At 38.3% G+C, this 23,907-nt stretch overlaps 1 protein-coding gene across 2 annotated transcripts in view; it reads right to left on the reverse strand.

Annotated features, from left to right (window-relative positions):
• GPC5 (glypican 5) overlaps nucleotides 1-23,907 on the reverse strand; it is a 1,292,453-nt gene that overhangs the window by 975,690 nt on the left and 292,856 nt on the right. For both annotated transcript variants that reach the window (XM_014530085.1, XM_014530084.1), the window contains exon 5: nucleotides 10,240-10,365. In XM_014530085.1, coding sequence (XP_014385571.1) covers nucleotides 10,240-10,365 — 126 coding nt within the window. The remainder of the gene's footprint in view (nucleotides 1-10,239; nucleotides 10,366-23,907) is intronic.

Genomic DNA, 23,907 nt, shown 5'->3' on the forward strand with positions numbered 1-23,907 from the left:
GGTAGGTACATTGTTATTAACTTAATTAGGGTACTCCTAAGGCTTAGGAAGAGCCACACTCAAGGGGCCAAAGAGCCGCATGTGGCTCGCGAGCAGCAGTTTGCCGACCACAGGTCTAGACTATAACAAAGAAGGGAAGGTTTCATGCTATGTATTCGGGACACAATCATGAAATTCAAGTGGAAGAGAGTGTTGAGAAGAAGAAAAAAGTCATCTGAAAGGTTATACACCAATGAAAATAATACAGCTAAAAGGCCCACCAAACTTAGAGCATTTCATTCAAGAATACACTGGCTCCTGCTGTTTCTTACTTCCAAGTTTGCTGATTAAATTTCCAGGAAAACTTAAAGGTTTTGCAAACAATCATACTTGTAAATATCTGATCAGTGTTCATCTCTCCTACATCCTAATCTACATAAGCTCAGTGTCTGTTTTGTCCATCACTGTACCCCACTGTCTAAAACAGTGTTTGTGACTGAACAGATACCTAATAATGCTATTTTTCTTATGTCTTCTTATATTTTTATATTTATTTATGTTTTATTATAGATTTTTCAAGTATACACAAATATAGAGAATAAACCCCCTTGTGCCCATAATATAGCTTCTGTGATTATCCACACACACAAACCTTTTTATATTTAGCATGGCCCTCTTCCCCCATCTGCTGAATTATTTTAAATCAAATGCCAGACATCATATCATCTCATCCATAAATATTTCAGTTAAGTTATTTTAAATGAATAAATTGAGACTTGTATCACATATTACCCCTTTATCAAATACTTTACAAATCCCCTTAATCAAAAGAGATTTCTCCCTTATTTGAAAGCCTGTGGGTTATTTTGTGTTTCTCTTACTTCACAAAGTGAACAGATTATGAACATGTTTTGCTGTGTACAGATTAGGAACATGTTTACTACCCACTTTTAGATTCTAAGCTCAAAGTTGGAGACAATGTCTTACTCACCTTTGCATCCCATTCAAGGTCTTCTGCAGTATCTTGAGCATTGAATCTAGTTTCTGTCTTCTACCCACCACTTCCAAATAATGGTACAGGATACTAAAATACCTCTGCTTTGTTTCCTCTGAAAAGCAGAGGTATTTTCGCATCTTTTAGATTTATTTTGGGGCAGAGGTGGGGGCGGGCTAGAAGAGGTCAATGGGGGAAAAGAGGGGACATATGTAATACTTTCAACAATAAAAATTTATTTTAAAAATACAAAAAATAAAATCATCATGACAGGTGATTTACGTTTTAGAAAAACTAATTAAAGACCGTTTATCTAAGGAGAAAAAAAAGATGCTAAAATGGATCGCTTTCTGTTTCCCTTTTAGCTGAGAACAAGACAATGGATGGCATTCCAAATTGAGGTGCTAGACATGAAAAGCAGAGGGCTGAAAACTGGTTTTAAGTCCCTCATCTTGACATCCACCTTAACAGTGTAAAAGGATTAAGGTCAAAGAGGCCAAATGAGGGAACTTCTTTGAAAAAACATGTGAACCGCTGCAGTATTCCCTCATTCATTTGTCCTAAGTGAGAGAAGCTTTGAGGGTTCCTTGGAGTCTGAAGGATTAAAAGGGCTGGTAGTTGATCCAGGCCCAAGAAATTATAGGGCAGACCATTCTTGTACTTGAAGTTCCCTGGCTATTGTCAGAGTAGAGGGCAGCTGCACTGCATGCAGGCTGTACTTCCACCAAAATCAGGAGAGAGAAGCAAAGTTTCCGTAGCTTAGAGTGATCCATGCAGAAGAAAAGGACCCCACCAGAGGGTCTCCGCAGGAAGAGGTGAGAGGTTTACCGTCAGATGGGAAAGTATGGGAGAGAAGCACTGCCATGAGCACAAAAAGCCCTACATCAGTAGCTCTTAATAGCTGCCAAGCTAGGAAGTATTATGAGAGACACAACAGTATCAGTCAGAGAGAACTTTCCTTTATCTTACTCGTTCTCTCTCACTTCTGTGCTGTCATACCTCCAGCTCCAAACTTGGAGAGTCAGAAACATTGCTTGGAGGACAAGCAGAGCACAAGGTTGTCACATGGACCAGAGGTTGTTCAGCCCCCACTATAAGCCTCCTAGACCAGTGGTCGGCAAACTGTGGCTCGCGAGCCACATGAGGCTCTTTGGCCCCTTGAGTGTGGCTCTTCCACAAAATACTGACTTCTGCGCATGGGCCACAAAGTTTCAATCGCACTGTACATGTGCGCCCGCACGTGGTACTTTGTGGAAGAGCCACACTCAAGGGGCCAAAGAGCCGCATGTGGCTCGTGAGCCTCAGTTTGCCAACCACTGTCCTAGACTGATGCAGTACTAACCAGGGAAGAGCAGAAATAGCCACTTTAAGTGAAGTTTGAGTTTTGAGTAAGTTGGACTAGACCATTTCATTATTAAATGTACACTTTTCATGGGACTGAATTTGATTGGGACTGAATTGGAACTGTTTATGGGGCTAATAATTAAAGGTCATTCAGACACCAATATACTAGTCCCTTTATCTATGGGGGATACATTCTAAGATCTCCAGTGGATGCCTGAAATCGTGCATAGTAACAAACCCTATGTATACTATGCTTTTCCTCTATATGCATACCTGTGAAAAATCTATATATATAAAAAGCCAGCGACTGGAATGCCATAACGACCAAAATGACCGGTCACTATGATGCCCACTGTGGCCACCAAACCAGGTTGGCTGGCCAGCCAACCTCCCACAGCCCCTCCTCCCCCCCTCGGCCCCACCCCTGATTGCCCCCCTCACCCCAATAGGAGGCGAGGCCAGCCGGCCAACCTCCTACAGCACCTCCTCCCAGTCGGCCCCACCCTGATTGGCCCCCCCACACCAATCAGGGGTGGGGCTGGTCGGCCAACCTCCCATGGCCCTTCCTCCAGTCGCTAACCCTTGATCAGCCCCCCACACCCCATTTGTGGGCGGGGCTGGCCAGCCCACTGCCCATGGCCCCTCCCCATGGCCAGCCCTGCCCCCAATCGCCCCCCTACCCCCTTTGGGGGCAGGGCCTGCTGGCCAATCACCCACGGCTCCTCCGCCAGCTGGCCCGGCCCTGATCATGCCCTGATCGGGGTGGGCCAGCCCAACCCCACCCGTGCACAAATTCGTGCACTGGGCCTCTAGTTTAATTTATAAATTAGTCAGTGTCAGAGATTAAGAACAGCAACTAATAATAAAATAGAACAATTATAATAACATGCTGTAATATAAATTATGTAATGTGGTCTTTCCCTCTCTCTCAAAATATCTAGAATATTACACTTAATATTTTTGAATCATGGTTGACCTAGTATAACTGGAAGCACAGGAAGTAAAACTATGGATAAGCGGGGACTACAGTAGTGACCAAAAAATGCTGAGAATTGGCCACGATTTCATTCTAGTGACAAGGTAAAAGCAGTCTTCTGAGTGGGTTTAATGAAACAGTTTCTACTTTCACCTTTCGGAGTCCAGTTGTCTGAATATAATGATACGTGATTAACAAGAGACACTGACTAGTAAGTTAGTGAGCCAATTGAGAAAGATTCAGAAGAAACTTTTCAGTTCATCAGAGAGATACCATGAAAATATTGACAAATCAATGGAGCATTTTTAGAACAGAACAAAATGTGTATATTGATCTGAGAAGGATGCCTATTTTCCTAGACTTTAAAACGTGTTTGGGATATCAGAGCTTGGAGCAAAGTTGATAAAGCATGCGTCCCCCTTGTTATCATCTACTATATTATTTTCTGCAGAACCAAACTATGGGATAACTACTTCAGGTACTACCATTTACATAAAAATTATCTGCCAAGCAAATGTACTAGTGCAAGGCAGAAAGAAATAGCACCCAGTCAAGAATTCTGCAAATATTATGTTCATTACAAACTTGATACATCAGCCTTCCTTGGACTTGTCCCGTTGGACCTAGAATGTATACTCCACAATGTGATGAATTCAACAGGACCTTATAATACAACTAAAACCACACTTTTCATTTCTGTCACAAACAAAACAAATGCTTCCCTTACTGGTAATCATAAAGGCAGATCAGATTTTTTACCTTGGGCAGATCCTGGCACTTTTATTCACCTCATCCCAGGTGTTTCATCTGTGATAAAGACAATCATACCTCATATGTCTCTAACCCAGAATACATGAACTTCTTAGAGTTATTTAGACTCTGGTTTCACAATGCCTATGGAAGTGCATATAATGGGACGTGCAGAATCTTAGGTCAAAGCAATAAAAAAGTCAGCATCCAGAGTCAGCACAGGGAGAAACTTTTATGTGTCACCTCTTTTCTTCTCATTTTTAGGCACTCAGTTCCATTTTGGACTCAATATTATCCACCCAGGTGTTATCACCAAGCCATATCCCCAATCCCCAAGCCTCTTACTTCTCACTAACACTTGTAAAAAAATAAAAATTACTCTTCCTCAGAGTCCTTTGTCTTTTAAAACTTAACAATTGGTGTTCAATGATATGAATCAGTCTTGGCCTTTCAAATAATACAGGAACTCTGTTATAAAAGAAATTGCAGTTGAGAAGAGAAAGAAGATACATGACATATAAATGCACGAAGTACTATAGGTGTCATGATGGATTTAGACATTACAGTAAATAACAAATGAGGGGACACAAGATAAATATGGGAGTTTGGGAAAGCTGTATACATCGGTGCATGGAGAAAATGACTTAGTTGAAAATTCTTCCATTAATAGTGGGAGTTTCAAGGTCTACAGTAAATTGTTGCAATAGAGTAAAAGTGGGGCCATGTCCTAATCACACCTTTAAAGCATCCTTCAATTCTCAACCAAGGAAGATAGGCCATTGGCATAATAACAATGATGAGTATTAAGAAGGTAAAGTTCAACGATGTTAGAAACTGAATAAGTAGAAATTGCAAGAGAAAAATATGAAATAGAAAACACACTGGTGGTCACAAAGAAGATACTGCCTTTACACAAGTGACATAGGAAAAGCAACTAGTGGTTACATCAATGAAACTCAAAACAATCTGAGTCCTGATTGTTTTTTAAATGTAGTCCATAACATTTGGAAAGTAGGCTAGGTGTTTTTAAAAATATATATAATTGAATGCAGGAAGAAAAATAAAGATCAAACAATGAGTAAAAAAAAAAAAGAGGTTACAAACAATTACATTGTCTGGGTGGAAAGAAAACTGATAGTAGATAAGTATAAAATCTCAGCCATTTCTAAGGTTTTACATTTTTATTGATTTTTAAACATTCAATTATAATAATTTGAGAAGAATATATTATCATAGGAGTTCAAAAAGAAATACTGCATTACTAAAGAAGCATTAAGGAACATTAACTAAATCAAGATGAAGTAGAAATCATGTGGATTATTCATTTTACTGGGATACTTAACAGCTACTCAGTAGTTTAAGAGTTGTTACAGAGGTCATAAATCCCTGGAGATTGAGGAGAGTTACTGGATTATCTGTCTATTAGTCAAAAGGGGAAAGGAAGCCTTCATAATTAAGTAGTTGTCTCCTGAACTTCAATACCCAGAAAGATGAGTACAAACCATCAAGCAATCAATTTGCAATAACAGAGAACTGAGAACAAAGAGGGACTGACAAGTCTTTCAGAGAACAGTTTTGTTTCATGATGAAGAGACAGAAAGGTATTAAGAGTGTCTTTAAGAGATGGAGACGACATGGATTCCAGTAACACATTTTCATCTTAAATCAAAAACTGTTTGAACTGTTGACCTCAGTATTGCAATAGAGTATATGATATGCATACAGTCTTTAAAATAATTTGAATTAAAATATATTTTGTTTCATGAATTAAATATTCCTTATCTATGAGAGATATCTGAGATATTTTTTATCTATAATCACAAAGGAATTTCACTTCTTTCCATGGGAACAAAGGTAATTTCACCCAATTTTATAGGGTTGTCACAATATTGAAACAATCTGTATGGTTATTCTATTACTCAAGACACCATGTCTGTGCACATAAATAATCTTATCAATCAAGTCCTACATAAAGGCCGTCAGGAGAAGAAATCTTGCCAACATAATCACTTTGCTCCTATAACGAATAATAGACTCAGTATTGGCCACCAATTTATCTTATTGCTGCGTTTGGCATAATTCCTCTGGGGTAAACTTGATGAGTATGAAAAAAATAAAAAAAGATAAATATCTCTATTATCCCCAAATATGACATACGGTCATTTGATATTCATTTTTTCAAAATTTGGTGGCATTATTTAAGTAACTGTAGGTTTCTGAAATGAGCATCATATATGATGACCTTAGTGCTTTCACACACCAATCACTGTTAGACTTCATTATTTTTTCTCAAGAAAAATGTAGTTAATAATTTAAAATTGTAACATTCACCAGGATTGTACTTTATATTGAATCTTTCAATAGTCCAGTATTGAACCATATCCAGTAATGTTTTGGCAACACTATATCAAAAAATTACTATAAAAATAAGAATTGGTTGGAATTAAATGTGAAAATAGCACTTTTTTTCAAAAAGAAGAAAATAATGCTCCATAATATTAATATCACTATAACATGGTCTCATTCGACATAAATAACTACAGAGCAAATAAAAATATAAAACCTCCCCCAGTACTTTGTAAGTATATTTGCAGTTTTTACATAACTGTCCAGAAATATTCTATGCAGAACCAATATCAATGTTTTTTATTTATTCAAATCTGCTGATAAAATATATAATATTCTATTTTAACTATTTTTATTTGAAATTATTCCACATTAGCAAATATAAACATGCATCATTTTTTACTGCCACATAATATTCCATGGAGAATATATCACACTAAATCAATCAGATATGATGGATATTTAGATTTTATTATTAATTTTGTATTGGAAAAAAACCTGTTCTAAATTTATATCAAGAATTGACTGAGTCATGAAAGAATTAAAAATTCAATTATATTTTACAAAAGTCAAAGTACACATGAGCATTTTCTTAAGATCAAATAGAAAAGAGATATCACCCAATCAACTTACTTTGGAGCATTAGGGAGTCAAGTTTTGGGGGTAACTAAATGAGATAATGTTTGTGAAATATTATCTAACTACTAGGGATCCAGTCCACGAATCTGTGCACCTTGAAAGGAACTGTGGGCTGCAAAGCTGTGGTGGGCACAGAGGTGGGTGTTGGCCCATCCTCCGTGCCCCCCCAGCCCCTCCTGCTGCACCCCTCCGCCCCCCTCCTCCGGTCCCCTGTCTGCCAGCAGCCCCGCTACCACCACTGCTGCTCCCACGCGCTGACGGCACTGGCCCTGCTCGCACCTGCTGCTGCTGTGGAGTGATTGGGGCTGGTGTCAACAGCGGGTGCAAGAGGGGCCGGCGCTGGCAGCGGGTGCGAGAAGTGGCTGCTGCCCCAATCGTTCCTCAGGAGTAGGGGGAGGCGGAGAAGCCCTCAGGGACGATCAGGGCCAGCAGCCGCCGCTCGCACCGGTTGACAGCGCCAAGCAATCAGGGCCGGGGCCGGGTGCCAGCAGCTGGTGTGAGCACGGCTCTGGCGCCAGCAGTGGGTGTGAGTGGGGCCGGCACCAGCAGCAGATACCAGTGCCGGGCAGGACCACAGCACATGGGAGCAAAGAATTTTTAGTAACCTCCAGAGGCTCGCCCCAGGATAGCAACCGGTGCCCCACCTTGTTCTGGTGCCCCTGCTCACCTGCTCCACCATCCCGCTGTGGCCAATGCCCGCCATGTTCCACGCTCTGCCGCCTGCTGCCAATGCCTACCATGTTCCGTGCGCACCCCCTGGTGGTCAGCGCACATCATAATAGTGACTGGTTTGGTTGTTCAATTGTTCGGTTGTTCCACCATTTGGTCTATTTGCATATTAGGGTTTTATATATATAGATTAGAAAACAATCAGGGCTGAAAAAATGTTCATTTTGGAAGTAGCCCAGAGATGGTGGTCAGGGGCCAGTGTGTGAGGCCAACCAAGGGTGGTGGAAGTAGTTTGAGGACCCATGAGATAGGGATGAAAGAGAAGAATTATGCTCAGGACAGAGAAATGTCAGTTACCAGGAGGAGATAGAAAGGCTGTTTGAGAAAAGATTCAGGCAAAGTGAGAGCTGCTCCCAGAAGAGCGGAGTCACACAGCGCACTCAGGAGTGGCTAACAAACAGAAGGCCGGGCGGTCTAGGAAAGGGGACGCATGAGCTGGAAGCAAATGAGAACAATGGCAATCACTCTCTCTCAGAAATGTGGGCACTTGCTTTGGAGAATTCTTACTATAGATGAGCTCTCTTTATTCATAAACTGTGAACGAGGTCTCAAAATATATAATGCAGAAGAAAATATATTTTTGGGGTTGAAAATACTATCTTTCTAAAAAGTTTTCTCAATCATTGACATCTCCCACAATATGTCCTATTATACAAACCTCAGACCAAATAGTCAGAGAGGAATGGGGCAAACTGAAACAAAGGTTCTTGCAGCTCTAGAATCCAATGATTCTATACTATAATATAATTAATTTATATCAAATCTATATTATATACTAAATCATCAATTAATCACCATGAGATTCTCAGTAGCACCTGTAGAAAAATTGTTAATACACAAAAAAGTTCAATTTCAGTTTGAACAGTATGAAAAGAGAAAATATAAGTCAAAATAGAAATTAATCACTAGATCTAAGTGGCAGAAATTTTATTGGCATCATAATACTACAGGCAAAATACTATGCATGATGACTGCTTTCAGTAAAGGTATATTTACAAAATATGGTCCAACATTCAAAGAGCAAAATGAAAAAAAAAAAAAGAGCACTGGCCATGTCGACCAAATATTTTATTTTAAATTATTCTTTAAATTATTGAATTAAGAAATAATTATTTAAAGTTAATTATAGTTCCTTTCTTCAACAACTTTTCTATGAAATCTAAGAAGTTCTATGAGGTATTCAGATATAAATTGCAAATTAATTATTTAAAATCAGAAATAGTTATGATCACCCAGAAATATGTAAACAGCTTTTATTATATAAATTTATATTAAAATAAATTACAGTCTATGTTTATCATAGCAATTTTACTTGTTATATGACCTTTCCAATGAACTCATCACTCTTGTGGCAACTAAGCCACCTATCTTTACCTGGAGTAGGCATCTTTGTAAATCAGAAAGCTTAACGCCCTACCTTTCTTTTTGCACATTGCTAAAAATAAAACACACAAAAATATCCAAATCCAAACACAATATAAGCTGACATTCTATAATAATCACCAGCATTGGAAAATCAAAGGACTAATTTCCAGCCAATTATGTTAACCATGGTTATATATTATAGAGGGAGAAATTTAAACTTTGTCAAGCTAAGGGAATTACTTGAGAGTACAATCAGTTATAGGAAGCAAAAGAAAATAAACTGTCAAAGAAATTCTAGACAGTGAGGAAAAAAGGTAAAAGTTCAATTTCACTCCCAAGTTTGAGGAACAATTGACAACATACAAATAAACAATGTTTCAAACAGACAGACATAAAAGCACCCCTACTCTGATCTAGTCTCTCTCTCTCTCTCTCTCTCTCTCTCTCTCTCTCTCTCTCTCTCTCAAAGAGGTACTTATAGGGTAAATATATAACTAATGCTGATTCACAAATCCATATATCAATGAATCTTTGCATAGATATCCACATTTCACTGAATTTCCTCATTTTCTAATATTCATAAAGTTAAACTTAAAAAAATAAAATATTTGATAAACAACAAATATTTAGATAGAAGGCAAGTGACACTCGATTGAAAAAGTAGAATTTTGGGGTAAGTCATAGATAAGTAGAAAATAAGAGAGAACACCACATAATGTTATTAAAATGTCAAAAGGATCATATGTATTTTTAACAAACTAAAGAGAAGGGGTTACTGTATACTCTAACCCAGCCGTGGGCAAACTACGGCCTGCGGGCCGGATCCGGCCCGTTTGAAATGAATAAAACTAAAAAAAAAAAAAAGACCGTACCCTTTTGTGTAATGATGTTTACTTTGAATTTATATTAGTTCACACAAATACTCCATGCATGCTTTTGTTCCGGCCCTCCGGTCCAGTTTAAGAACCCATTGTGGCCCTCCAGTCAAAAAGTTTGCCCACCCCTGCTCTAACCCATGTGGCAAAGTTAAACTGGAATAATCCACTGAAGATCTGGAAAAAGAACGCTAGGATGAAAGTAGCCATTATGTTTTCACAGACCACTGCCCATAAAATACCTTTTGACTATGTCTTCTCCATTCCAGCATGGCAGTCCATCAGCAGCGGCTAAGTCATTAACACAAAGCTGGTCAGCCAGACCCCCATAAAATGACCCGTGCAGTCGAAGGCTGTTGATAAATTCTCTGAATGGAAAAAAACACACAAAGAAAACTATTAAAACCAAAAATCCATAACAAATGCCAATATAAATGGCCTAATTTGATAAATAAAAGGTCTAGAATGCAACCTTTTTGTTTTCTCTACCTATTTTTATATATTTTCAATACTTTTCTAACAATCAAAATAAATACCACATTTATTTAAAAAAACATGTATAGAAATTCTTTGTTTTGAATAAAAGTTTCCACTGGGTATGAATCTTATTATTATAACTACAGGTCCAAGAAGTAGTGAATAGTGCACGTGCACACGTGCATACACACACACACACACACACACACACACACACACACACACACACTTCACTTAGTTTCCCTAGAAGCCCTCACTAGCTGTTGGCTTGGAAACCATGGTGATAACTAATTACTTCCTTTTCCATATAGAAATGTCAGAGTCTTATAACATGCCAGTTGTTTGCTTACTGATTAAAAGTTTAGTAGTAGACTTATGATTTTCCCATCTGGATCTTCTCTTTGGTGTCTAAGAACATAAAGTGATGTGTTTTTACTGAATATGAAAAACCAAGATATGCAACATATTTCAGAGGCTTGAAAATAAAGTTATTGGAAGGAAAACTACTTTAATGTGTTAACTAACTTTTCCCCTTTCACTATACTCCCTTCCTCCATCAAGTGCAGAAAGGAATAATTTAGCACAAAAGCAGTTTGTTTGGGTTTTCAATTTAGAAAGCCAAGAATTTTGAGTTTTAAAACCAAGTCTTTCAGGTTCCAAGAACTTGGTTTTAACATTTCAAAAGACCAAGTCCTGAAGACTTTAGTTTGAATGTTTTTTACATAAACAAATGCTTTGGAAAAAATGAAAAGCTACTAGCTTGATACATAGGAGATAATTTCTAGGCTAGAAGGAAGGGGTAGGACAATGAAAGGTTTGAATGAAAGCAAACTTCAGAAATTCATGGCTTGAGTAGTTAAAATGTAGCAATTATGAAACTGCATCTACCACTGAAAAAAATTTTTAAATTTCTTTAAAAATCGGATCAAAAACAAGGGGTGAATCTGTAGTATAGCTGAAATAACTATTTTTTAATAAATACGATTTTGACTGACAAGTATTAATTTCATAATTCTTTCTTACGGTTTTCATAGAACTATTTTGTTTTTTTAAAACTGATGGAATTGTAAATAACCATTCATCTGGAATGATAGTTGTAATTCTCAAATATGCAACATCTGATATCCTAGAGACGATAAGAAGTCCCCACAGCAAGTGTTTGGTGAGTATTTAATCAATTTTTACCAAGGCTTGGCCAGACAAGTAAGAACAAAATCATCACAGGAAGCATAAATCTGATTCAACTCTAACTTACACTCAATAAAAAATGCTTTATTTTCCTTCTAGCATAGTAACTACTTATTTATATTTTGTCAGTTTTCTCTACTAGAAAATAAAAGCCCTCCTTAATGTCTATATCCTCACTAACTCGAGTGCATGAACAAATATCAATTCTGATGTTGCAGCTACTAAAATATAATTGAAGGTGACTGGTTCTTTCCTAGAGACGTGGAGCTTAATGAATGATTAAGAAGTGTCCTGAACCTACTTTGAATCGACGAATTTTCTAGAAATGAAGACTCCTGGTACAAACGGCTGAAATGCTAAGACCTCAAAATTGATGGTGTAAAACTGAATAGAAATTCTTTATGGAACCCCAACCTCCTCCTCCAATCTTGGTGAATGTCGCCCTGGTTTCATTTATCCCTTCACAACCAATAGACCACAACGGGGAAAGCTTGGCTTCTGTCTTTTGCAGTCCCCCTTCCCAGGGCTATTGCAGGTGTCTCAGTCCAAGCTCTTATCTGCTCTCTCTGGGATTATATACCTCCAATCTCCTTCCTTAACAACCACCTCCCATCCACCATGAAAGCTACCTTCTAAAATTCAAATCTGATATTCCACAGATTGTCACTCACTCACCTAAAACTAGCAATGGCTCCTCACTCTCTACAGCATGAAATCCAAATTTCCTGGAAAGGTATCTAAGGTACCCACTCACCTCAATTTCAGCAGCTCCCCAAACCATACTTTAGGGTTCCACAAAAATGAGATACTTGCTATTCCCTAAACACACCCCCATGCCTTTGCATGCATTCTTGCCAAAAGGATTATATCCTAGAAGACTCCTATTTATTCTATAAACCATTAGCTATCAGTTATTTGTCAAAGAGTATGACACACTATTGAGTACTGAGCTCTGCACTGGCACCAGCTACAAGACAGTTCCTGCCTTCAAAAAATTCACTTTCTGAGGAAAATCCACAGTAATAATCTGAGATTAACAGGGCCACATTTGAGTACAGAGAAGGAATCAGGAAATATTTACAAAACAAGGTAACACTTTAGTGTTCCATGCAAAAAAACAAACAAGCATCCTGGCCCATGTGGCTCAGTTGGTTGAAGCATTGTCCTGTGCACAGAAGGGTCTCGGGTTCAATTCCTGCTCAGGGCTCATAGCCAGGCTGCAGGTTTGATCCCTGATTGGGGAGCATATGGGAGGCAGCTGATTGATGTTTCCCTCTCACATTGGTCTCTCTCTCTCTCTCTCTCTCTCTCTCTCTCTCTCTCTCTCTCTCTCCCTCCCTCCCTCCCTCCTTCTTTCTTCCTCCCTCTCTTTGAAATCAATGAAAACATATCCTCAGGTGAGAAGGTGGCCATCTGCAAGGCAAGGAGGAAACCTCGGGATAAATCAAACCTGCCAACAACTTGATCTTGGACTTCTAGAATCAAATAACTGTGAGAAAATTAATTTTTGTTAATTAATTGTTTAAGCCACCCAGTCTGTAGCATTTTGTTATGGCAGCCCAAGCAAACTAATATAATAGTTAAAGCACTTGGGGGAGGGTAATAAACTTCATATTTGAGCATTACATGATGAGCATTACATAGGGGGTGAGAACCTGGAAGTGGAGAGTCCCAAAGGAAAGTTAGGAGAGTTTCGTGTGTGTGTGTGTGTGTGTGTGTGTGTGTGTGTGTGGTTGCGTGCGTGTGCGTGCGTGCACACACACACACACACACACACACGTGCTTATATGAATAAGGAAGAGCTTTGAAAATATTTGTATGTGAAAAGGAAGGAGAACACAAGGGTATGCTGTTATAAGCTTGTTCCCAAACATCCCAAATGTCTACCTTCTGAGCACAAAGCGCCTTTGAGGTCCTTTGGTTTTGTGACTTGCTCTGCATTCTGGTAAACGCATGCAGAAGTGAAGTATGTTCCTTCCAGCCTTCAGCTTCAAGGACCAATGTGGCTTTGCCACCTTCTGTTTTCCTCTCCCGTGACAACAGGGAGTATTTTACATGCTGGTTGCTCTGTAATTCTGAGGCTTAAAGCCAGGACAACTTGAACAGCCGGGACTGGTCTAAAATGGGCATAGATTGCCAACAAAAAATTCCTTTTTTTGTCCTAAATCAATGATAGATTTGGGTTGTTTACTACTGCATCATAATTTAGTCTCTTAATTGATGCAAAGATAAGAAAAGTAAATTAAGAATTAATGAACCACAAATTCTGGAAAGAAGGATTACTGAAAGCAGATAGGGTAGTGAGCTTTGGAGCAAATTCTCTGAGACTAAAATAATGGAAGGAAGTCTATGTGAATGTTGGGATAAGGTTTGGATTTGCGCGGACAGAAATTTCAGGAGAGAACCTACTTTGGAACTCTATATTCCATGTCTGGCAGTTTTTAGATCACAGGAATTAAAAGTCAGATTGCAAAAAGAAGTTGCATGAAGGTCAAGGGGGTCTACGTTGGATACAGAAAATAATAATAATTGCAGAAAATAAAGGAGTTAAAACAATAGTAGCCATAGTGAGGTCAAGATTTATCTACCCCCACAGAGCCAATTAATGCTGTTCCTATTACAAGAATCCACAGTTCAGTTTCCAGCTCAATACTTGGTGTAAGACACACCATACCTCCTTTTCCAGTTTTACATGAAATGCCTCAATGAATAAAACATTATATTCTTTGGAATAGTCAGAATTTAGGTTGCTGGGAAGGTGACTATATCATTACAATTATTTTTCTATGGCCATGAGAATATTTCCAGTTAAAATTAACAGCATAACAAATTCAGGGAGATGTTAGAATTTCCAGCTAATTATCCTTGAGGGACTGTGTTACATATGCCAGTTGCTCATCTTGGTCTTAAAACATCTCTAGAATACAGAAATCAAATATAATTACTATGAGAAAGTTTTAAAATATTTTTAAAAAAACAGGAAAAGATTCCAGGTCAGAATACTTAGTCACAGCCAATATGTCAGGGCTATATACAGTTTCATAATTTTTGATTTGTGCTTGCAACAGTCTAACAAATGATTTCCCTCCTTTGGTTTTGCCCACTCATCTACCCTTCACTGCACGCCCCATACTGTTGTAAGAATTAGTTTTGGGAATCAGCCATATCACATTCCTACTTTCAAATCCTAAGAATTCAAGTCAAATGTCTTACCATGGCATATAACCTCTACACTCTTTGCCCCTAGCATCCTATGACAGTCCCCTACCCTCCACTCACACACCCAGCCAAAAACCACATACTTATATTGCATAAGATATTTCAACATTAACCAGATAATATTCCAAGTTAGCACATACCATTTCCTCTACCCAGAACTGCCTTCTCCTCCTGCTCCACTCTCCCAACCCCTACCCATCAGTCGTGATCCAGTTGAAACCTCATTTCCTCTCTGACCCCTGCCCACAGCCTGTGCGGCTTTTGTTGGTTCACCCTGTTTCTCACAGCACTTAGCGCCTGTTTTACAACCCTAACTTCGTGGTATTGTAACTCCTCTGTTTGTATATATGCCTCCCTGATTATAATTACTCTGTTTGTATATCTGTGTTCCCTAAAGGCAAACATCATGTCTTCTTCATGTTAAAAAAAAAAAAAAGCTTTTATTTATGTTAGAAAGAGAGGAGAGAGAAACATCGATTGGTTGCCTCAAACACTCACCCTGACTGGGGATGGAACCCTCAACCTGGGCATGTGCCCTGACCAGGAATTGAACCAGTGACCTTTTGGTACATGGGACAATGCTCAACCAACTGAGCCACACCTGCCAAGGGCAAAAGCTATGTCTTTTTCTATGTCCCCAAGGTTTGGATCACAGTTTGGTACCCAACAAGCACTCAACAAATTTTGGTTGAATTGAGTCAGATGCAGTATTATTTTTTTAACAGCTTCCAAAATTAGGAATTTCTACAGGAAATACATATTTTAAAATGATAGTGATAATTTAAAGCCCTCCAAGAACACAGTTGACTTGGGAAACTTTAAATTTGGAGACATATTCCTAGATTGTAGAGAAATATCAGAAAAATCTTTCTGGTGCATTGCATTAAAAATGAAGAAATCTAAAGGACAGGATTACAGACTGTGACAGATTCTACTAAACAGGCTCCAGACAGATTATAAATGTGATGCTGAAATTAATATGTAGTTACATATTAATATTTAGTCACACTGCTTTGTAAGATAGCTATCATAATTAACGATCACAGATACACTATATTGTAAAAAAGAGTGAAAAAGAGCCTAAGAAATCCTCTGTTCTGGTAGTTCTCTGTCCTAACTGCACTTTATCATCACCAAGGAAACATGTAAGCTGTATGCACAGATTTCTCCCTCAGACATTCAGATTAATTGGTCCGGGTTAGAATCCAAGCACCTGAGTTTTTCTGGATTTTCCTACCTACAGGATCCTAATGTGCAGCCAGGGTTGAGAACCAGTGATTTAATCCAACCCTGTTATATTATAACTAGAGACCTGGTGCATGAAATTCATGCACTGGGGGGCAGGAGGTCCTCAGCCCGGCTTGCACCCTCTCACATCCCGGGACCCCTCGGGGGATGTCCCTGGGGATCAGTCCTAAGCCGGCAGGCAGACATCCATCTCACAGTCTGGGATTCCTCTCGCAGTCCAGGACCCCTCGCTTCTTACTGTCCGCCTGCTCGTTGCTCCTCAGTGCTGCCACAGAGGCAGGAGAGGCTCCCCCCGCCGCCACTGCACTCGCCAGCTGTGAGCCTGGTTTCTGGCTGAGCAGCACTCCCCCTGTGGGAGTGCACTGACCACCAGGGGGCAGCTCCTGCATTGAGTGTCTGCCCCCTGGTGGTCAGTGTGCATCATAGTGACTGGTTGTTCCACCATTCAGTCAATTTGCATATTAGGGTTTTATTATATAGGATTAAGGAAAATGAAAATCAGAAAAGTGAAAGGACCTGTGAAAAGTAACTAAGTTAGTCAGGCCTTTAGTCTGACAAAAGAACTAAGTTACTTTTAATAATTCATTAATTCATTCGCTTAAAATGCCGAAACTTAGCAATGTCAGGCTGATACTGGATGCCTGAAAAACTAAACTTGAATGAATGTTTACATAGAAAAATATTTTCATCCCTCTTTAAATGTTTACAGAAATTATCACACTTTCAACAGAGCACACTTATTAGTGGACTAGGAAGCAGATAGGTGACTTCTTCCTATCAGAATTTGCACTTAGGAAGTAATATGTTCAGACAGGATTTCTCTGTGTATCTGTACAGTCTGCATGGTCTGGTAGGAGAGCAGGGAGTGGGGTACATGCTGACCACTGCTAATGAACACCTTTGTACACTATGCTAGCACAGCAAAGAGGGAAAAGGCTGCCGCACAATTGCTCATTCATAGCTTACAGCCTTGTTTGCCCTGAGCTCACTAAAGGCAAGAGGGAAACATGGACCAGCATAGTTATTGCTTCATTGCTCCCCGTGCCCTTGAGGCCAGCAGTGCCAGAATGGTCTTCTGATCTGTCACGTGGCCAAGAAAAAAAAGTAAGAAAACTCAACTCACCCTGAAGTTGTCCTTTCTTTGTTCAGTGGACATAGGAATGCCTAGTTACTATAGTAAAATGGAGCAACAATTCTGATTGGCTGCTCCTTTATAATTGTCTTTAATCATTTTTTCAAGTAATAAAAATACCTTTTCCGAGTAGTAAAATAATTAAAAGACACATGAAGAACAAGTTAATATATGCCTTTTATAGTTTTTACCTCTCTCCCTCCTGAGGAAACCAACGTTAACAGCCTGGTCTGTTTTCTTCAGCTTCCTCTATGTGTATAACAGTAAGTAACCCAAAACAGACAGAGAAATATATAAGAAGAGACAAAGAGATAGTTTGGTTTTGCAAAACTAGGACCAAGCTATACGCATACATGACATTGGCTTTGCTCACTTGATAATACATCATGGACCCATTTTATGTTAATAAATCTCAGTCTTGCCCTAGCTGGGCAGCTAAGTGGATTAGAGCATTGTCCCTATAGGCCAAAGTTCGGAGTTCACTCCTCAGTCAGGGCACATACAAGAATTAACTAATAAATGCACAAATTAGTGGAACAACAAATTGATGTTTCTCCCACTCTCTAAAATCAACTAAAAAAAAATCTGTCTTACTTATTTTTATGTAGTTGTATAATGTTCCATAACCTAGATATAGCAACACTAGCATAATCTCTTAAAGTATTCTGTTAAGCTCATTTATACTGTAATTTACATGGCTGGCGCTTCTCATAGGTATGATTTGAAGAGTGGCAACCACATGTTCCAAACCGTGCTGATCTTCTAGGGGCTGTTTTCACTTAGGCATATGGCTCTGATCTGCACTGGACTTGGCACTGCATTTCATTAGATGTTGCTGGAAACAGAGCTGTGTTCAAAAGGCATACCGCTCCATCTTATGTCTTCATCTAAAGGGAATTTGTTTCAATTTTAAAACATTTATAAACTGTCACATATTGCACTTCCCTCTCTTTTTTGCACACGATATAAAATAAACTATTTCTAATTTTTGTCCAAATCTAATTAACTGGAAAAATGTTGGAGAAGAATCTTATTTTTTAAAGGCGCATTTCTCTGTGGATTGCTGCAGACCACACATTTCTTTACTTAATGACATGTATTGATTTTTTTTTTTACCCCTAAAGTCAGTCTACACATAACACAGAACCCAAATTAAAAGCAGTGCCTAGCACACTGTTTGAAAATATCTGTAGAACAAAGGTCAAACGTGCAGTTTGCTAGTTAATGGCCTGAGGCAAAGTCAAGGTTAATGCGGTGCTAATGAGCAGGCTCACCCCTGCAGGGATGTCTGACCACAGTTGTCAAACAGTAGACTTTCAAAATGTCAGTCTCTTGCTCAACAGAGGAAATGTATAATTACTTGTTCCTAGATAAGTTCTATTTTCGCTTGCTATACTGAATCCATATTTAATCATTTTTCTTCTCAATGAAGTCATTCTATTAGACAAAATATTTTTATAAATTTTTAGAACTAGAAAAATTACAGATTTCTATTCTATAGCAATAATAGTTTTCATTGTACACATTTGAAAATACTTCAATGTACATAGTTAGATCAGCTATAGGGAGAAACGAAATCTAGGTTCTTGGCCACTTTCTAGAGGGATTTTGTGATGTATGGAGAATGGGAGGAGAGGGTGAAATTGATACTAAGAAGCCATGCAATATACAGCACCAGGCACCTTCCTCACAAACATGAATGTGTTTCATGCACATGGCATTCCAATTTGATTAAAAAGAAAAATGCAATTTTTTTTCTAAAGGAGTAACTCCGAGAGTCTGCTCTCTGAACCCCACCTGAACTCACTGCTCATTATGGGAGCTGTGACCTGAGGATCCACACCATTCTCAGTCTAAGAGAAGGATTGTATTTCCTGACTAAATGATTCCAGGTTTTTTGCTCCTCATAGGAAGTCTCCTTGTTCATGTGGCACGGTTTCCCCTCATTAGGAGATTGACTGTGCTTTCTCAACAAAGCTGAAGGAGTTAATATGGGTGGTAGGTTAGGGAGCATCAGGGAAAGGAATGGGAAGGGGAAATGGAAATATGTTAATGTCCTTAGCTACCCTCTGCAGAGGATTCTTTTCTGACAGGTGATTCATGGTTAGCTCTCTCTGGTGGTGGTTTTATACTAACCCTGAGCTGGACGTCCCAAGCTCTCTGTACAATTAGTATAGACACCTCTATTTCTCACTTTTCAATAAACCTCTAAACCCCACACATTATCATTTAATGTCCCAATAAAAAGGTCCCTTTCTGAAAGCATCATCCTCTAAAAAGAATGATTTAAACCTGATGTCAAAACTGGGTTTTTAAAACCAGTTCTCATCTCGTTTACCCATGTTGTAAAAATGTACCTTAAAATGCATAGACTCTGTTCTCCATTAGAAAGGACTTTAAACAAAGGCCTTACTCATTTATAAAACCAAACACTGAACCAAGTGTCTAATACTTAAAGAAATCAGATACTATTAGGGAAATTGAGCATCCATTCAAAGAGAGATATAATTTCTCCTACCTCATAATTTTGTTTTTTAATAAAATTATGCAATTGTTTGTTCAATTTACTAATTTCAAAAAGTATAATATTGGTTTTTCTATAGAAAATATTTTTGAGCACATGCTGGTTCAAGATTAACAAAGCTGTTTAGCCAAATAAAGTATTTACAAATCTAAGGATTTTAATATAGCTCATTCACACAAAAAGTCACTTTGAGTCCCTATATTTTGAAATTCAGCACTTTAGGTCAAATCTTGATAGTTATTACTTTTTTTTCTAATTATTGATAAATATTCTGTGGTTGCTAACATTTTGACTATAAATTCCATTACTTGGAGGACAAGAGAACACACTTTGAATAGTATTTTCTTCTCTCAGCACTAGCAGAGCATTAATAAAATACCTTTCCTTTAATACCATGCCAATAAAAGGGCTTCTTCCTCATTCCTTCCTTTTTTTCTTGTTTCCATTTGTGATTCCAATCAGCTATTCCTATTTACCTCCATCCATGAACTTACTTATCTGATTGATGGACAATATATGCCTGGTACAATAGTTCCCGCTCACATTTCCAGTTACTATACATCTCTCAGTGCTAATTCTTCTGTTCCTGGACTCTAGGTCAGGATATCTATAATTAATAGAGTTTGAAAAAAAATGAGGCAATTTAGTCTGCAGTTTTATTCCTGTTATTCAAGTAAGTCTCATTTTGGGGGGAAATGAGACTCACATGTGACCCAGTTATTACTGTAGTTCCCTATTTCTGATGGGTGGCATAGCATATCACTAAGGTTGAGAACTATCCGATTTAATGGTCATTATTTGTATGGCTGAGAGAAAAAAAAATATTTTTTACGTTTTTCTGCAGTGAGAAACTTGAGGAGATTTCTTTATACATAGTCACATTAACTTTAAGTTGACAGCCTCAACATTACAGATGTTGCAAATTAACTTGAGGACCAAAGCATTATAGACCATTGATATAACTTGAAGAGTTTAGAATAAATGTCATGCTCCCTAAAATAAGCCTATCCTCGTTTAAGCAAGCTAACTGTGTGAGTTCTAATTACAGCCAGTGACAGCCACATACGTTTTGCCTAGAATGTTCAGTAATTGTTACCATCAAAACAAAAAGTGGGTATCTGTTCGATACCACACATGTGCATGCAGCCACATCTAAGACTAATCACGATTTCAACTTCTAGTTCACATCAAATAGTTGAGGCCATCTCTTCTTTCAGCACAAGGAGTGTGTAATGTTACTTTAATATTCTATGGATTGGATTTAGTTTCAGATGTTTCATAAAATGGTAATTAATTTTTCCATGAATATCTAGAAAGTAAGAGGAAACTCAGTTTGTAAAAACTTTATTTTTTAATATTGGTCAAATTACTTTCCAATGCACAAAATTTTGCATGCTTTTGTTGATGAACTTTTTCTGGGAAGTTTTTTATCAAATTCTCAGTGGGATACGTGACCCGCAAAGTTAGGCACCACTAGCCTAAACTTTTGCCATATGTGTGCTCAGCCTTCTGGCATTCCTTCTTCCTGTGTGCCTGGTTTTTGACCCGCTGAGGTCCTGCTCTTCATTATTCATGTAAATTTTGATGCCGGACTGCCTGGGAGCTTACATTTCCTCAGTCCTGCTCTGACCGGGCCTCTCACCCCCTAACCAAAGCCTGGCCTTGTCCTGCCCTGCCCTCGGTGCCCTCACTACCACCACTCACTAAGCACTGGTTTCAATTAAACAGAAATGGGAACATGACCTTTATTTTAGTAAATTAAACTTACAGATAATAAATAATAATGGCACCTCAAAGAGGCATTAACTTCCTTTTAGGAAATAAATTGGAAATTGCTTTCTCCAATCCCATAAATGGTATTACATTTTTCTCAAAGATATAACTTTTCCCTGACCTTTGGACTTTTTCATTCACTGAGGATGTACATTCACAATTCATCACTAAGCCCAGTATATCAATACTGGTTTTCCAAGTAAACAAACATAGACACCCAAGGACATGCATCAGGAGTATTGTGTTAAATAAGGTTTAACTATGTAGCTATACATTCTTGCATTTTAAGCTAAACTAATCAAATTTAATATGAACCTAGTCTACCTATCTTAGCAATAATCCTAAATAATACTGTATTCTTCATTCAGTCTATGTTTAAATTTTTTTCTGTTCCGCTAATTATTTTTAACCACTTCACTGTGTTCTTTTGTGATATACAGGGGACCAATTTATGTGCTTTCATAGACTGTCACATCCTGAACTGAACCATGTCCTGTCTCATTCCTAGCCTTATAGCACACACTTCCAAGTGTCCTCTTTAGTTCCCCACTCTCAATAAATGAAAGTGTCCATGTTCTATGCCATTAAAATTCTATGTGGTTAAAATACTCAAATCAAGATTTAATAAACACATTAAAATAATATGAAGCTGCCTGATGAAACAATATTCCTAATGAAGTTCCCGAATGAAATTAATTAAAAAAAACAACACATAAAACAAATTATATTTTGCTTCAAACATTAAAAACCCAACATTTCTAAAAATTCTCCTTTTTCCACCTTCACATCAAAATCCTCTCTGATATTAAAAAAATATCTTACTTTTACTAAGCACCTAAGACAGTTTCTGTTACCTCAATACACACCTGTGCGTGCAGCCAATCCCCTTAATTGGTGCATTCTTAAATGAGAAGCTTGGCTAATTGGAAGGCTTGCTGGAGAACAGATGGGGCACTGGTGTTGAGACTCTCTGTCTTAATTTATTGTCCTGGGGTTTTCCTAATTACCCACTTAATTGGCACAGCCACGCCACTTTGAAATAATAATGTACAGCTAATTATCACCGATTTAAGCTTGCTAATAGCTTATTCTTACCAGCTAACTTCAAGAAATCAAGCAGAGAGAGGAACTGCCACGGGGAAATCACTCTGCCTGGGCTGGTTTAGAGCTATATGACTGCAATGTCCTCTATAATGGCGCTGATTTGGTTCCTGCCCCAAAAGGCTAAACAGGGATGCTTTGCTGGATGTGTACAGGAGAGATAGCTTTTCCTTGCCTTTCTCAACTTTTGGAGATCTTTGTAACTGGTGTGTATCAACTCAAAGCTTTCAATTAGCTAATTATATGTATGTTGCATAAGTTTTTTAAAAAATAGTGTCGAAGAATGACTACAATCACATCTCCAAAATATAATCAAGACAATTCAATGCTTTGGTTTAGCTCCCCTCCTTCCAAGCTAAAAGATCTACTCCACGAGCAAGTTTAGCACAACTCTTAGATCCAGGGACAGACTTGATTAAGGGAAATTTCCTTCTTCAAACATTAGAAATAAAGCAAGGAAAATGCAGTGCATTAAACAGAAGGGCTCTCTATAAAATGAATATAGAAGGAGGGGAGGGGAGATTATACAAACAAAATGTGGGGGGTTCTTTGTAATTTTTTAGAAGCTTGGGAATGTATAGAGAAATATCTATCATTAGGATAAGATACTATACTTCTGCTTTAGTTTACAATTATTTTGCACTTACTGCAGGTACTTTTTTAAAATTTCTTTATTGAGTAAAGTATTACATATATGTCCTTATCCCCCCATTATTCCTTCAAACGCCCCACTCGTGCCCTCACCCCTCTGGTGTCTGTATCCATTGGTTAGGCTTATATGCATGCACACAAGTCCTTTGGTTGATCTCTTCCCCTTACCCCCACACTCCCCTACCTTCCCTCTGAGGTTTGACGGTCTGATCAATGCTTCTCTGTTTTTGTTCATCAGTTTATGTTGTTCATTATATTCCATAAATGAGTGAGATCATGTGATATTTATCTTTCTCTGACTGGCTTATTTCACTTAGCATAATGCTCTCCAGTTCCATCCATGCTGTTGCAAATGGTAAGAACTTTTTTACCGCAGCATAGTATTCCATTGTGTAGATGTACCACAGTTTTCCAATCACCTCATCTGCTGATGGGCATGTAGGCTGTTTCCAAATCTTAGCTATTGTAAATTGTGCTGCTATGAATGTAGAGGTGCATATATCCTTTCTGACTGGTGTTTCTGTTTTCTTGGGATATATTCCTAGAAGTGGTATTACTGGGTCAAATGGAAGTTCCATTTTTAATTTTTTGAGGAAA

This window comes from Myotis brandtii, unplaced genomic scaffold (genome assembly GCF_000412655.1).
Source record: "Myotis brandtii unplaced genomic scaffold, ASM41265v1 scaffold71, whole genome shotgun sequence".
In the NCBI taxonomy this organism is placed as follows: Eukaryota; Metazoa; Chordata; class Mammalia; order Chiroptera; family Vespertilionidae; genus Myotis; species Myotis brandtii.